The sequence below is a fragment of the Pristiophorus japonicus genome, chromosome 6 (assembly GCF_044704955.1).
Source record: "Pristiophorus japonicus isolate sPriJap1 chromosome 6, sPriJap1.hap1, whole genome shotgun sequence".
NCBI classification, from domain to species: domain Eukaryota; kingdom Metazoa; phylum Chordata; class Chondrichthyes; family Pristiophoridae; genus Pristiophorus; species Pristiophorus japonicus.
Genome location: NC_091982.1, coordinates 193,405,129 through 193,418,873, shown reverse-complemented (window position 1 = coordinate 193,418,873; position 13,745 = coordinate 193,405,129). Strand labels below are relative to the sequence as shown.

Sequence of the window (13,745 nt, the reverse complement as noted above, 5' to 3'; positions counted from 1 at the left end):
GAATTGTGATGATAAAAATTGCCTGTTACTGGTTTACAAAACATCAGAGGCAAAGGCAATACCATATCAAAGAAAGAAAAAGATTGACTTGCATTTATATAGTGCTTTTCATGACCACCAGATGACCCGAAGTGCTTTACAGCCAATGAAGTACCTTTGACGTGTAGTCATTGTTGTAATGTAGGAAATACGGTAGCCAATTTGCACATAGCAAGCTCCCACAAACAGTAATGTGATAATGACCAGATCATTTTTTTAATGATGTTAATTGAAGGATAAATATTGATCAGGAAAACGCCCCTGCTCTTCTTCGAAAGAGTGCTATGGGATCTTTTACGTCCACCTGAGAGGGCGGATGGGGCCTTGGTTTTAGGTCTCATCCAAAAGATGGCACCTCCGATTTAGTGTCCACCTTGATTTTTGTGTTCAAGTCTCTGGAGTGGGACTATAAACCCACAATCTTCTAGACTCAGAGGATGCTACCAACTGAGCCAGAGCTGACACAGCTCATACTCAAAACCAACAGAGCCTCAAATATAGATTTTTCATTAGAAGTACAACAAATATAGGAAGCACAAAGTAAAATGTATCAAAATAGAAGATTTTTATCAAATGGTTTCTTCATTCATTTCCATTTTGCTACTGTAAATGAAAATAAGGTATTGACTCTTTTAATTCACATTGGAATAAATTAGTTTTTGATTTTTATTGCACTCGTTGAGCTTAAATATCAATCATCCAAATATTTGTAAAATGAAAGTCAGTGTTCTTTTTAGACCAAAAATTTACACAATTAAAATATTTCATTCTATTTAGTATCATTTAATAAAACTGCTCATTTAAGAGATTTAATAAATCCCTTTCAGAATTTATAGACCCGTCAATAAATGTTTAAAAAAATACTCATGCCACGAGGATGTGCTGTGGACTCCAGCTGTTTAGTCACCATTTTACTACTAATACCCACTTCCCCATCATCTAAAATTTTGCTCCCACCCAATGTTCTCTGTAATTTTATTTTTACCCTGGGTGGCCCCTTTAAGGGGCTGTGCGCAGCATTCAAAATACCGCACATGCGCGTTTTTTGCATTGAATAGCCAGCAAGCCGGCTGCATGGATTCCCTGGAGCTCTGCACAGCCATGCAGCTTACAGGAAACATTGCTCCCACCACTCATTTATGGATATATGATTGATATCTAGTCTTAATTGATATTTGTCATTGTGTTGTTTTATGAAATTTGATGACCAAATTCGTAAAAGAAATTGCAAGAGTTTGAAAGGGGGAATAATGAAAGATTAGGCAGAATTTCTCTATAGTAATCAAGATATTTAAAAACAAATTAGATATAAGAAAAGTAGTTGAGGATTAAAATTATACATTGGAACTATAGGTTGAACCTCCTTTATCCGGAACCCTCTGGACCTGGCCTGTTCTGGATAAGGGATTTTTCTGGACAAGGGATGGTCACGTTAAATTGGATGGTACAGGAACTGAACAAGGGGATATCGGGGCTGGCTGGTTTGAGGCTGGGAGTGTAGCAGAGATATCGGGGGGGCGGCGGGGGAGAGGGGTGGTGGATCGTGGGGTCAGGCCAGCAATTGCGGGAGTCAGCATCGAGGAAGGATTTCAATTTGTTCATGTCGGAGTTCTGCGCATATGCCACACAATGGCCGGGAATAGTTCTAGACAGGGGGTCGTTCCGGATAAGGGAGGTTCATTCAATCTGTATTTTTAAAATACTTTTCAGAACAGTGAACGATAATAAATGTCGTCTAATAAAATGTTTGCAGGTACACTTTATTTTATGGGAAATTAAAGATTAGAAACAAAATGGTGATTTTAAAAAAACTAGAATCTGTAGCACAAATCTTCTGCTAATTCGGCACTGAATGGCAGCCTCACTCACAGGCCACAAGACTGTTCATGTGGGAAGTGGAAACATTCAAACTGTTGTAATAGAGGATGCACTTCTGAAGTTAGGACTAAAGCACATTAATCAACAGAATAAGAACAGCTTCACTCTCCAGTTAGCTGAGCAATTCCACATCTTGATGAGCACAAAATTGAAACATAAAATTTTTTAAATTGCTAAAATATTTCACAGCTCATTATATTCGGGAGTAGGACCAGAAGACAAGGAAATGGATAATTGAGTTATATTTAAAATTCAGACACATAGAAATCGGGTCCAGGATGATTTCGGGCACAAACCCAAAGGCAACCACAAATTGGTGTGCTGTAAATGATGTGCAAGAGAACCATGTAAAATTGGTCCTCTTGCTTCATCAAGACACAACCGGGATCCAAGGGACTCCAGTCGCACCCTCAGAGGCAGTGCGGCGGTCACAAAGAAGATGAAGACCAGATGGTGGAGATGCCAGTCCGGGTAGTGGAGGGAGGAGGAGGAAAGAGTGGAACGGTGGTTGGCAGCAGCCCGCAGTTTAATGTGGAGCCATGCGGAGCAAGAATGTTGTCCACAGAGAGGGCAACAAAAAATAGGAAACACAGGGGGAATTTGTTTACTGAAAGGGTGGTAAATATATGGAACAGAGTACCAGCACAGAAGGTGCAACCGGAAACCTTATTGGGCTTCAAGAAGGGACTGGACAATTGGGATTCAAGGTTATTAGAAATGTACCAAGGAAATACTGTGGATAGGAACCTCGGGCATTATGGCTCTGGAACATTCTACCAAAGTCTGTTTGCCTTTCTACCTTACTTCAAAAAGCTCCTCGAGCCTACCTCTTCATTCTTGCTCTCAGTCACTACCCCTATTATTTTGTCTTCCATTTCTTGATCTCTGGTTATTTTCCACTTTTGTAAAGTACATTTGGACATCTTCTTATGTTAAAGCTGCAAGTTCTTGTTCTATCTGTGTGATATTATTTGTATTGGAAAATATATCGTAGAAGTGTAATAACTAAAATAATTGCTGTGCTCTCCAGTGTGACTCGAGGACTGGTTTGCCTGCTGGGATTTGGTATTATTTTTATGGTGGCTATGTCTAATCCAAAGGTAAGTTCGGCATGAAGAATTTTGTATTAATGAAATGAATGATAAGTAAATCCCGTCAATGTAGTGTATTATCAATTCAACCCTATAATTCCAGCAGTTTCAATGCGAGACCATGGGGCTAAAATTCCACGGGCCTTTGATTTCGGTCTAAATGCCAGCATCACTTTGCTGTAGATCTGACTCAATTGTATGGGGTCAGGGGATGTCACCTAATTTAAATACGCTGAGAGACACCATTGCACTAGGGACACATCTTGGGTGCCTACCATACCTTGGAAACACTCATTTACCCATTGGGCCTGAAAAATTAAATAAAATGTATTATCCTTCTTGGAGATGCAGACCAGGATGCATAACTGAATTCGGATATTTAAATTTAGGGGAGAAAAGAAAAAGTCGGATGTTCAGGTCCAAATGAAGAATCCACTGTCTGGATGTGGGTTGTCTATTTAAATATTATAATGAGACTGGAAGCCTCTGCTTTAACCTTCATTTTGATTTTAACTTTAGCCAGTCGGGTTTTGCATGTGGCGTGAAACCCAGCAGCTAAAGCAAGGCGAGGACTGCTGGATCCAGGAGGCAAGTGTCTTTTACCTTTACCTCCTGAATCCAAGGTCCCTGCCGAATCCACCACCCCCTCCTACCCCCCACCCCCCACAACAATCAGAGACCCCCTCACAAGAGCTCTGATCTGCACCCCAGGCCGCCAATCACCCCACCTTCCCCCAGAACTCCCCACCCGCTCCGGCCCTCCCCGAGCTGCTCCCGGCCTCTGATCCCTTCAGAACCCTCACCCCACCAATCCACTCCTCCGGCTGGCCCACGATCAGCCTGCTGCTCATCCTGGACTGCGATCTTGCATCAACCGCCACTGCCCCTCCCACCACCCCCACGCTTGCATCGTCCTGCCCCCTCCACCTGTGCTTTAATCTGCATTTTGAATTTAACTTTAGCGGGGTGGGTTTTGCATGCCTCGTGAAACCCACCAGCTAAAGCAGGCGATGACTGTTGGATCCAGGAGGTAAGTGCCTTTACACTTACCTCCTAGATCAAAGGTCCCTGCCTAACCTACTCCTGCTGAGATCGGAGACCCCGTCACATGGCCTCTGATTCCCAAGGCTTCTGATCCCTGGCCCAGGCCACCACACCACCCCAGGTCTTCGATGCTCCCACGAGGTCTCTCAGTGCCCTCCACATGCTTGCTCCTGGCCTCTGATTCCTTCATATCCACCCACTCCTCCGTTGATCTCCTCCCCAGCCTGCTGCTCCTCCCGGCCTGTGAACTTGCATCGACCCCCCCTCCCCCCGCACCCCACTTCCTTCCGGCCCACGATGTTTCTTTAACCCCCCCACTTGTCCGTGCTCCTCCGACCACTCCTGGCCCCCACCCAATCCCTCCCTCCTCTGTGTGGCCTAGTGCCGCAGGCCTACCCACTTGGAGCCAGCCAACCTCTCAATCTGGCTGGCTGCTGCTGGGATCCAGAGGCTTCCCATGCAAATCAGGCACTGCCATTAAATTCGGCAGGGCCTACATGAATCCCACTCTCTCGGGTTTCCCGAGCGCTTCGGAACTCCTGGCTCCCGTTATGTTTAGAATAACTCCACAAGACTTTATATCTTAAGCTTAAACTGTTGTGACCTTGGTCTCTTTATTGTAACTCCAGCGTGAGGAGGAGCATGGTAGACTGCCTTTTATACCTGCTTGCCCAGGTGACCCTTAGGTTGCCCACAGGTGTGCCCCCTGGTGACAAGTCTTACACATTGGTAATATTTACATACATAACATCATTTCTCCATGACCTGGAGGCTTTCAATGGTGGCAGTGGACGTACTTGACTCCCATTGAGGATGCAGCTTTTTACCAGTGATAGCACCGGGTCCTGGTTAGTCCAGGTCCTGATCTGGTGAGCCGTGACAGGTGAACCCTCGCTCTCAAAAGCATCCATTACAAGAAGCAAGTCTGCGAGTTGCGCCATTTCCACCCCGGTGGTGGGCAATGGTAGCCGACTGAGGGCATCCGCACAGTTCTCGGTGCCTGGTCTGTGGCGGATTACATAATCATATGCAGATAATGTTAGTGCTCATCTTTGGATGTGGGATGAAGCATTGGTGTTAACACCTTTGCTTTCTAAGAACAACAAAATGAGCGGCTTGAGGTCGGTTTTGAGCTCGAACTGGAGCCCAAATAGGTATTGGTGCATTTTCTTAACCCCGCATACGCATACTAATGCTTCTTTTTCAACCATACTGTAGGCTCTTTCAGCCTTAGATAAGCTTCTGGACGCATATGCAACCGGTTGCAGTTTGCCTGATCCATTGGCTTGCTGTAACACACAACCGACCCTGTACGAAGATGCATCACAAGCTAGTACTAAACGTTTATGCAATACAAGTAACTTGTTAGAACATAGCAGGTTTCTGGCCTATTAAAGACTGTCTCTTGAGCTTTACCCCAAATCCAGTCGTCACCCTTGCGTAGCAATATATGCAATGGTTCCAGCAAAGTGCTCAACCCCGGTAGAAAGTTGCCAAAATAGTTAAGGAGTCCCAGGAACGAACACAGATCCGTCGCATTCTTGATGGCCTCAGTCTTGGAGACCGTGGGTCTGATGCCATCTGCCGCAATCTGTCTCCCCAGAAATGTGAGCTCTGGCACCAGGAAAACACACTTGGAGCGTTTCAACCTGAGTCCCACTCTGTCCAGTCGCTTGAGAACCTCTTCCGGGTTGTGCAAGTGTTCGGTGGTGTTGTGGCCAGTGATCAAGACATCGTCTTGGAACACCACGGTGCGTGGAACCAATTTCAGCAGACTCTCCGTGTTCTTCTGGAAGATGGCCGCCACCGAACAAATCCCAAAGGGACATCTGTGCGTGTTGATGCAGGTCAATTTTTTCGAAGGTTCAGCCAGCTCCTCTGTCATGTAAGCAGAAGTTAGATCCAGCTTGGTGAAGGACTTCCTTCCCTGCTAGCATTGCAAACAAACAGGCCATCCGCTTTGGGTTGTGGGTACTGGTCCTGTAACAAGACTCAGTTGATCGTTACCTTGTAGTCCCCGCAGATTCTGACCGTCCCATCGCTCTTCAACACCGGAACAATTGGACTGGCCCACTCATTGAACGCGACTGGCGATATGATCCCTTTCGTTGAAATTTATCCAGCTCGATCTCGACTTTCTCTTGCATCATGTATGGAACCGCTCGGGCCTCGTGATGAATGGGTCGTGCATCAGGGACTAGATGGATCTGCACTTTGGCGCCTGTGAAGTTGCCGATGTCTGGCTTGAATAACGACGGGAATTTGTTTCGCACTTGGGCACACGAGGCATCATCCTTCGAAGACAGTGCTTTGATGTCGTCCCAGTTCCAATCGGATCTTTCCTAGCCAGCTTCTGCCGAACAGCGTTGGACCATCGCCTGGTACAATCCATAGTGGTAAATCATGTATGGCTCCATCGTACTATACCTTCACTGCCGCACTGCCAATGACTGGTATGAGCTCTTTGGTGCAAGTGCGCAGCTTGGTGTGGATTGGACTTAGGTTTGGCCTTTGTGCCTTGTTGCCCCACAGTTTGTCAAAAACCTTCTGGCTCATAATTGACTGACTCGCCTCAGTGTCCAATTCCATGGAAACTGGAATGCCATTTAATTTGACTTTTAACATTATCGGAGGGCTTTGTGGTGGTGAAGGTGTGTACCCCATACACTTCCTCTTCAGCCTCGGGTTGAGTTGCCTCTCTTATTCGTTCAGTGTGATCCACGCCAAATCGGTCATCTTCTGCTGACTCTGCCACGTGGTGAGTCGCAGCACATCTGCACATTCGCTGGAAGTGCCCCATTGTTCCACAGCCCTTGCACACGTAGTGCTTGAATCGACATTGATGGGCTCGATGATACCCCTGCAGTGCCAACACGGTGCTAATGGATTCGCATTCACGCTCCACAGCGGACTCTCTCATCCTAGGTCTTGCCTCTGTGGGCGTGTACATAGAAACATAGAAAATAGGTGCAGGAGTAGGCCATTCGGCCCTTCGAGCCCGCACCAGCATTCAATAAGATCATGGCTGATCATTCCCTCAGTACCCCTTTCCTGCTTTCTCTCCATACCCCTTGATCCCTTTAGCCGTAAGGGCCATATCTAACTCCCTCTTGAATATATCCAATGAACTAGCATCAACAACTCTCTGCGGCAGGGAATTCCACAGGTTAATAACTCTCTGAGTGAAGAAGTTTCTCCTCATCTCAGTCCTAAATGGCCTACCCCTTATCCTAAGACTGTGTCCCCTGGTTCTGGACCTCCCCAACATCGGGAACATTCTTTCCGTATCTAACCTGTCCAGTCCAGTCAGAATCTTATACGTTTCTATGAGATCCCCTCTCATCCTTCTAAACTGCAGACCCTGCCATGTACAGTTCTGCCTGCTGAAGGCATTATTTTATGCACAGTACTTGCCGGTGAGTTTTGATGCTGCAGTGATATCTGTTTAGGGTTATCATTCGTGGACATAAAAGCCTGGGCTATCATGATGGCCTTGCTCCGATCTAGGGATTCGGCAGACAGCAGTTTGTGAAGAATGACCTCATGGCCGATTCCAAGCACGAAAAAGTCCCGCAACACTTCCCCCAAAAATCCAGCAAATACGCAGGGTCCCGCAAGGCGTCTTAGGTCGCGACATAGCTCACCACATCCTGGCCCTCGGAGCAGTGGTGCATATAAAAGCGATACCTGGCCCTCAAGATGCTCTCCTTAGGCTTAAGGTGTTCCCGAACCAGCGTGCACAGCTCTTCGTATGTCTTGTCTATTGGTTTTGTCGGTGTTAGCAGATTTTTCTTTGAGGCCATATATCGTGGACCCGCAAACGGTGAGGAGAATCGCCCTGTGCTTGATCGCAGCTTGTTGGCCATGAAGTACTGGTCAAGACACTCAACGAAGGCTTCCCAATCATCACCCTCAACAAATCTCTCAAATACCAATGGCAGCCATAACTGTGTGAAAGTTTGTGATCTGTTACTCATCGCCAATTGTTATGTTTAGAATAACTCCACAAGACTGTATATCTTAAGCTCAAACTGTTGTGACCTTGGTCTCTTTATTTTAACTCCAGAGTGAGGAGGCAGCTTGGTAGACTGCCTTTTATACTTGCTTGCCCAGGGTGTGCAGGTGACCCTTGGGACTCCCACAGGTGCAGCTCCTGGTGATAAGTCTTGCACATTGGTAATGTTTACATACATAACACCTCCTACTGCCTTGCCCATTATAATTTATCAGCTGGTGTGCACACAACAGACAATTTGCTTTAGTACTGTGTGTATAACTAACTTTTTCACAGTATTTGCTTTAGTTCTTGAAACTATGGGATCTTTGACATTTAATACGTAGACTTGGGAATGGAATGCCACATGTCTCAAGTGAACCTGTTGTATAACCCATTGCTATATTCATCAAATTTCATCATATTTACCAAATATTAGGCCAAAGAAGTAAAGAATTGCTCCACATTTCATAACCAGAACTTCACCTAATCTCTTGCTAATGAAAATTGTCCATTACTGCAAAACAAAATACTTAAACTACTCTCCCCATCACAAAAAAGCACAAATGTCATTCTTCTAGTCCGCCCCAAAAACTGTAGATTTTCATATTTCATTATTGCTGTTGTTTTCTGCAGGGATTTGTTGTTGTGCTTGATAAAGTCGCCTCGTTTGCTTTAAATATTGAAGCTGGCCTATTCATTTTCCTGATGCTGCGAAATGCTCGATCAGAGCCATATAAGTAAGTATATATATTTTTAAACATTGATATTAGCCAACAAAGTTTTTCACAGGGAGAGAAAACAAGTTAACTTCAATGAATTGCAAAAATGGAGTAGCTCATTGAGGATTAAAAAAATGCCCTTTTTACATTTTATATGAAATTAATGAAAGAGGTTATGCTTAACCATCATTCAAAAGTTTTGTTTGGAAGAAATAACTGCAGTAATGGACAAGGGAAATACAGAAGTTACTGACATAGATTTTCAAAAAGGTTTTAACAAGATTCCACGTTGATGTTTAGTAACCAGTCATGAAATGGGGAATAGAGCACTTGGTACAAAATTGATTCAAAAATAGGAAATTGATCATCTCTGAAAATATTGGCATTCCTCATTATATAGACAGGATACCAGATAACCCCTAGTATGATATATGTATTTAATTAATGGAGCCAACCAGATTTAACACACTCGTTACTGTGTTACCTGTTTGTGGTGTCCTGTTGGGACAGGAAATGCTGAAAAGGGACAGGAAATGCTGAAAATGCACAGGTCCATCAGCATCTGAAAAGGGAACTATTTGTGATTGTAGACCTTTCATCAGAACTGGAACCTAGAAGATGAACTTCAGAATGGGGCAGTGATATGTGAGAGTTTGGACTGGGGCCGGATTTTCGCCATGATTTGATCCTCCGCGGCGAAAACCCAGTCGCAAAGCCCAGGCGGGATCCTCGGGTACCTGTTTGCGGCGGCGCTTCCAAGTACCGCCGGGGAGAGGTGCACCGACTCAGATTGCATTTGCATCAGAGTTTCAGCATTCTCCTGACCTGTACGCCAGAATAGCAACAGGTCAAACCTGTTGGTGCAGCCCCGCCAGCAATGATAAGTACAAAAACCTGCAAAAAAGGTCAGTTAAAGTTAAAAAAAAAATTTTTTTGCAGCGATTAGATAGTTAAGGGTCTTGTAAATGTTTTTGGGAATTTTTTATTTTTCTTTTCTCCCCCCTCCCAAGGCTTCTTGCAGCGCTCCCAGCCCCGGACTAAAGTTGCCGAAACTCGCGTTTTGTGAGCCGCAAATGCTTGTGCAACGCCCCCCCTTAGATGTAAAGGCCGAAAGTTTGGTCTAAAAACGGTAGCGCAGTGAAAACGGTAAGTTTGACGTAACGCTACCGTTTGCGCCAAAAAACACAAAGCCGAAAATCCGGCCCAAATTTTTGACCATACTGGAGTGCTTGAAGATTAAATTGATTAACTTTGTATGAGAAAATTCACTGAGATTGTGGAGGAGGGCCATCTGCTAAAGAGAGTTTCTTTTTTTTCCCCCCTGCCAATTCCTCGTATTGCCACTTTTTTTTTGCTGAGTGAGGTAGTAGAGAATTTGACTATGTGGCAGTTAGGGTGGGAAGAGTTGCTCTAACATTTGTAGTCTAGATCTTTTAAAAGTTTGGATTTACAAATGGTTATTATCTAATTGAATCTTGTTCTGTAAGAATTGGCATTAATTAAAATGCAGATAAAAGGGAATGGCTTAGTGCGTAAATTATGGAATGAGATTGGAAAGACAGGGATATACTAATTTTCTCTAGTAATCTGTGTGGTAACTTGTCAAAGGCTTTCCTAAAATCCACGTACGCATTTCCCCCATCTACCATGAAGAATTCTTGACGTTTGTCAAGCAAGATCACCCTTGTTCAAAGCCATGCTGGCTACTTCTATTTTCTCTTTATTTATATACATGGTCATTTCATCCTTAATTAAAGACTTCAAAATTTTCCCCACCACAGATGTTCAGGTAACTGGCCTGTAATTGCCTAGATTAACTCTTTTTTTTAAAATGGGACTACATTGGCCACTCTGCAGTCCACCAGCACAGAGCCCCTGCAATTTCCTATTTGAGTCATTTGTGTCTATTTTAAACAACACAGGTTTCCCCAGGTCACTGCTTAATAAATCTCCTTCCCCCCATTGCTGTCCCCTCATCGCGGCCACACCTCTACCCCTTCTGGAACAAGGTTCTCCTGCTGTGACCAGACCAAGCCCCGACATCACCTTGAGACATAAACAGAGTAAGGCCCTCCAAGTAGTCACTATTATCCCCCAATGTTCCCAGACCCTGACCTCCCACACTACCACCATCCCAGTGCTCTCACATTCCAAGACTACACTGCCACATTCTGATCAATAGTTTTGCAGTACCAAATTTAATGTTATCTTGGGGTGCTTAAGGAAATGAGGACAGTCATATGTGAGACATTGCTCGTGGCATTGTGTTGACTTCTGAGGATTGGAAGATAGCTCATGTGATCTCATTATTTAAAGAAATCAGCAATTGGGAAATAGAGAGTATCGCAGTCGATGCTGAAAATAACTTTAGGAGGCATAAATCATGCCTGGTCAGCTTGATTGGGTTTTCTGGCAAAATGACAAGCATTAAATAAAGGGAGCCCAGTGGATATTCATCTACTTTTATTCCTAGAGAACGATCTGCATAGTTGGCTGTTGGAAATTCTAGATGTATTATTGGGAAAATTGTGGAATAAATTGAGAGTTGGCAGAAATTCCATTAATTGAGAATGATTATTAACAGGATGGGTTCAAATTAAGCTTCTGTTCTGGATCTTTATTATTCATTATTTTTATGAATGAATTTATAGGGCAACAAAAATTATTAAATGGGTAGATGGTATAAAAATGTGTGCAAAGGTTGGGAATAAGATGATTAGTAAGTTGCAAGCTCATTTAAATAAGTGAATCATAGAATCTTACAGCACAGGCATTCGGCCCATCATACCTGTGCTGGCTCTTTGAAAGAACTATCCAATTAGTCCTGCAGCCCTTCAATTTTCTCCTCTTCAAGTATTTAGCCAATTTCCTTAAAATTACTCTTGGAATGCACTGCCTGAAAGTAGGGTGGAAGCAGAATCATCATCATAACTGGCTGCGTAAACAAATTCTCATCTCACATCTGGCTCTTTTGCCAGTTACCTTAAATCTGTATCTTCTGGTTACCGACCCTTCTGCCACTGGGAACAGTTTCTCCTTATTTATTCTATCAAAACCCTTCATGATTTTGAATGCCTGTATTAAATCTCCCCTTAACCTTCTCTGTTCCAAGGAGAACAATCCTAGTTTCTCTAGTCCTCATCCCTGATTCCATTCTCGTAAATCTCCTCTGCGTCCTCGCCAAGGCTTTGACATCCTTCCTAAAATGTAGTGCCCAGAATTGGACACAATACTTCAGCTGAGGCCTAACCAGTGATTTATAAAGGTTTAGCATAACTTCCTTGCTTTTGTGCTCTATGCATCTATTTATAAAGCCAATGATCCTGGATGCTTTTTTTTTAAACCAGCTTTTCAATTTGTCCAGCCACCTTCAAATACATATACCCCTAGGTCACTCTGTTCCGGCACCTTTACGATTGTACCAATTTGTGAAGGGGCTCATAAAGATGCCACTTAATGTGAAGAGATGCTGTGTTATGCACTTGGGGCAAGGCAACTCAAAGCATGTCTCATCCATCCATGGCTGCTATTTAAAAATAACTGAACAGAAAAGGGGTTTGCAGTGTTGTTGACTAAGTCACTAAAGGTTCACAAGCATTGGGAGATAGCAAATAGGGTTCTTGAGAATATTGCTTGATCAATGAAGTACAAAACTAATAGTAGTATACTTGGTTATATAAGAATTTGATATTTCTGAACTTACTTTTATAATTAAGTCCCTGAACAAAATGGAGGGGAAAACAAGAGGTAAATGTTACGAATTTAGGTATGGCAGTTACTAACACAAAGACAGTGAAAACTGCAAAATGAACAGTCTCACCTCTTGACTCCCGAAAGCCTTTCCAACATCTACAAGGCACAAGTCAGGAGTATGATGGAATACTCTCCACTTGCCTGGATGAGTGCCCTCCACCACCTTAACCTTTCACTCCCTCCACCACCAACACACCGTGGCTACAGTGTGTAGCATCAACAAGATGCACTGCAGCAACTCGCCAAGGCTTCTTCGACAGCACCTCCCAAATCTGTGGACTCTACCACCTAGAAGGACAAGGGCAGCAGGCACATGGGAACACTATCACCTGCAAGTTCCCCTCCAAGTTACACACTATCCTGACTTGGAAATATATAACCGTTCCTTCATTGTTGCGGAGTCAAAATTTTGAAACTCCTTCCCTCACAGCACTAAGGGACTACCTTCATCACAGACAGCAGCGGTTCAAGAAGGCAGCTCACCACCACCTTCTCAAGGCCAATTAGGGATGGGCAATAAATGCTGGCCTTGCCAGTGACACCCACATCCCAGGAACAAACAAAAAGTTAGCTTGCCTGAAGCTTTACTTGTTGCCTGTTACTTTCTCCTCGCTCTTGTTTTCAGCCCTAATTATATTTGATTGTGATGAAAATGTCTACCTCCAGAACATTAGCCAATTAGCTACTCAGATAAATGTTATAACACTTGGATCAATACTGTTAACATGTGTAGCCTACTTAAGTTACTTATCTAAAACATGCTGATACAATTATTATGGCTTCAGTTCAGAATTCGCTCACTCAGTCTATATAGTTCTACATGGGTTAGACAATTTCTGTCTAATATGACAGAGTAAAATTTGAAACTTAAGGGATTACGTATGAAATGACCTTAATAAATTGCAAAACAGTGGGGTTTGTATGTTCTGCCGATATCATTCTGAAAAATTGACCACATATTTATTTTTCCAGGCATATTACGGTGCCTTTGCCCATGAGTCGAAGGATCTTTTTGTTACATTGGCTTCTCCCAGTTTATTTCCTATTTGCCGTGGGATATGACATCTATCAATCTTTAGTTTTGATGGCACATGGTTGGTATCACACATATTCACTATTAGGTAATGCTACAGTCTGACATTGTGCAACACTTCAACATATGCCTTAAAAAGGAAGTTTGCACAAATTAGTTTTGGCTGCCAAGATTTTGAAAAAGAAAAATGT

The 13,745-nt window shown here is 43.6% G+C and overlaps 1 protein-coding gene across 1 annotated transcript in view; it reads left to right on the top strand.

Moving 5' to 3' along the window:
* LOC139265339 (uncharacterized) overlaps positions 1-13,745 on the top strand; it is a 514,006-nt gene extending 500,261 nt beyond the window's left edge. The window contains exons 16-18 of the mRNA XM_070882307.1: positions 2,948-3,017; positions 8,683-8,786; positions 13,494-13,745. Coding sequence (XP_070738408.1) covers positions 2,948-3,017; positions 8,683-8,786; positions 13,494-13,659 — 340 coding nt within the window. The 3' untranslated portion in view covers positions 13,660-13,745. The remainder of the gene's footprint in view (positions 1-2,947; positions 3,018-8,682; positions 8,787-13,493) is intronic.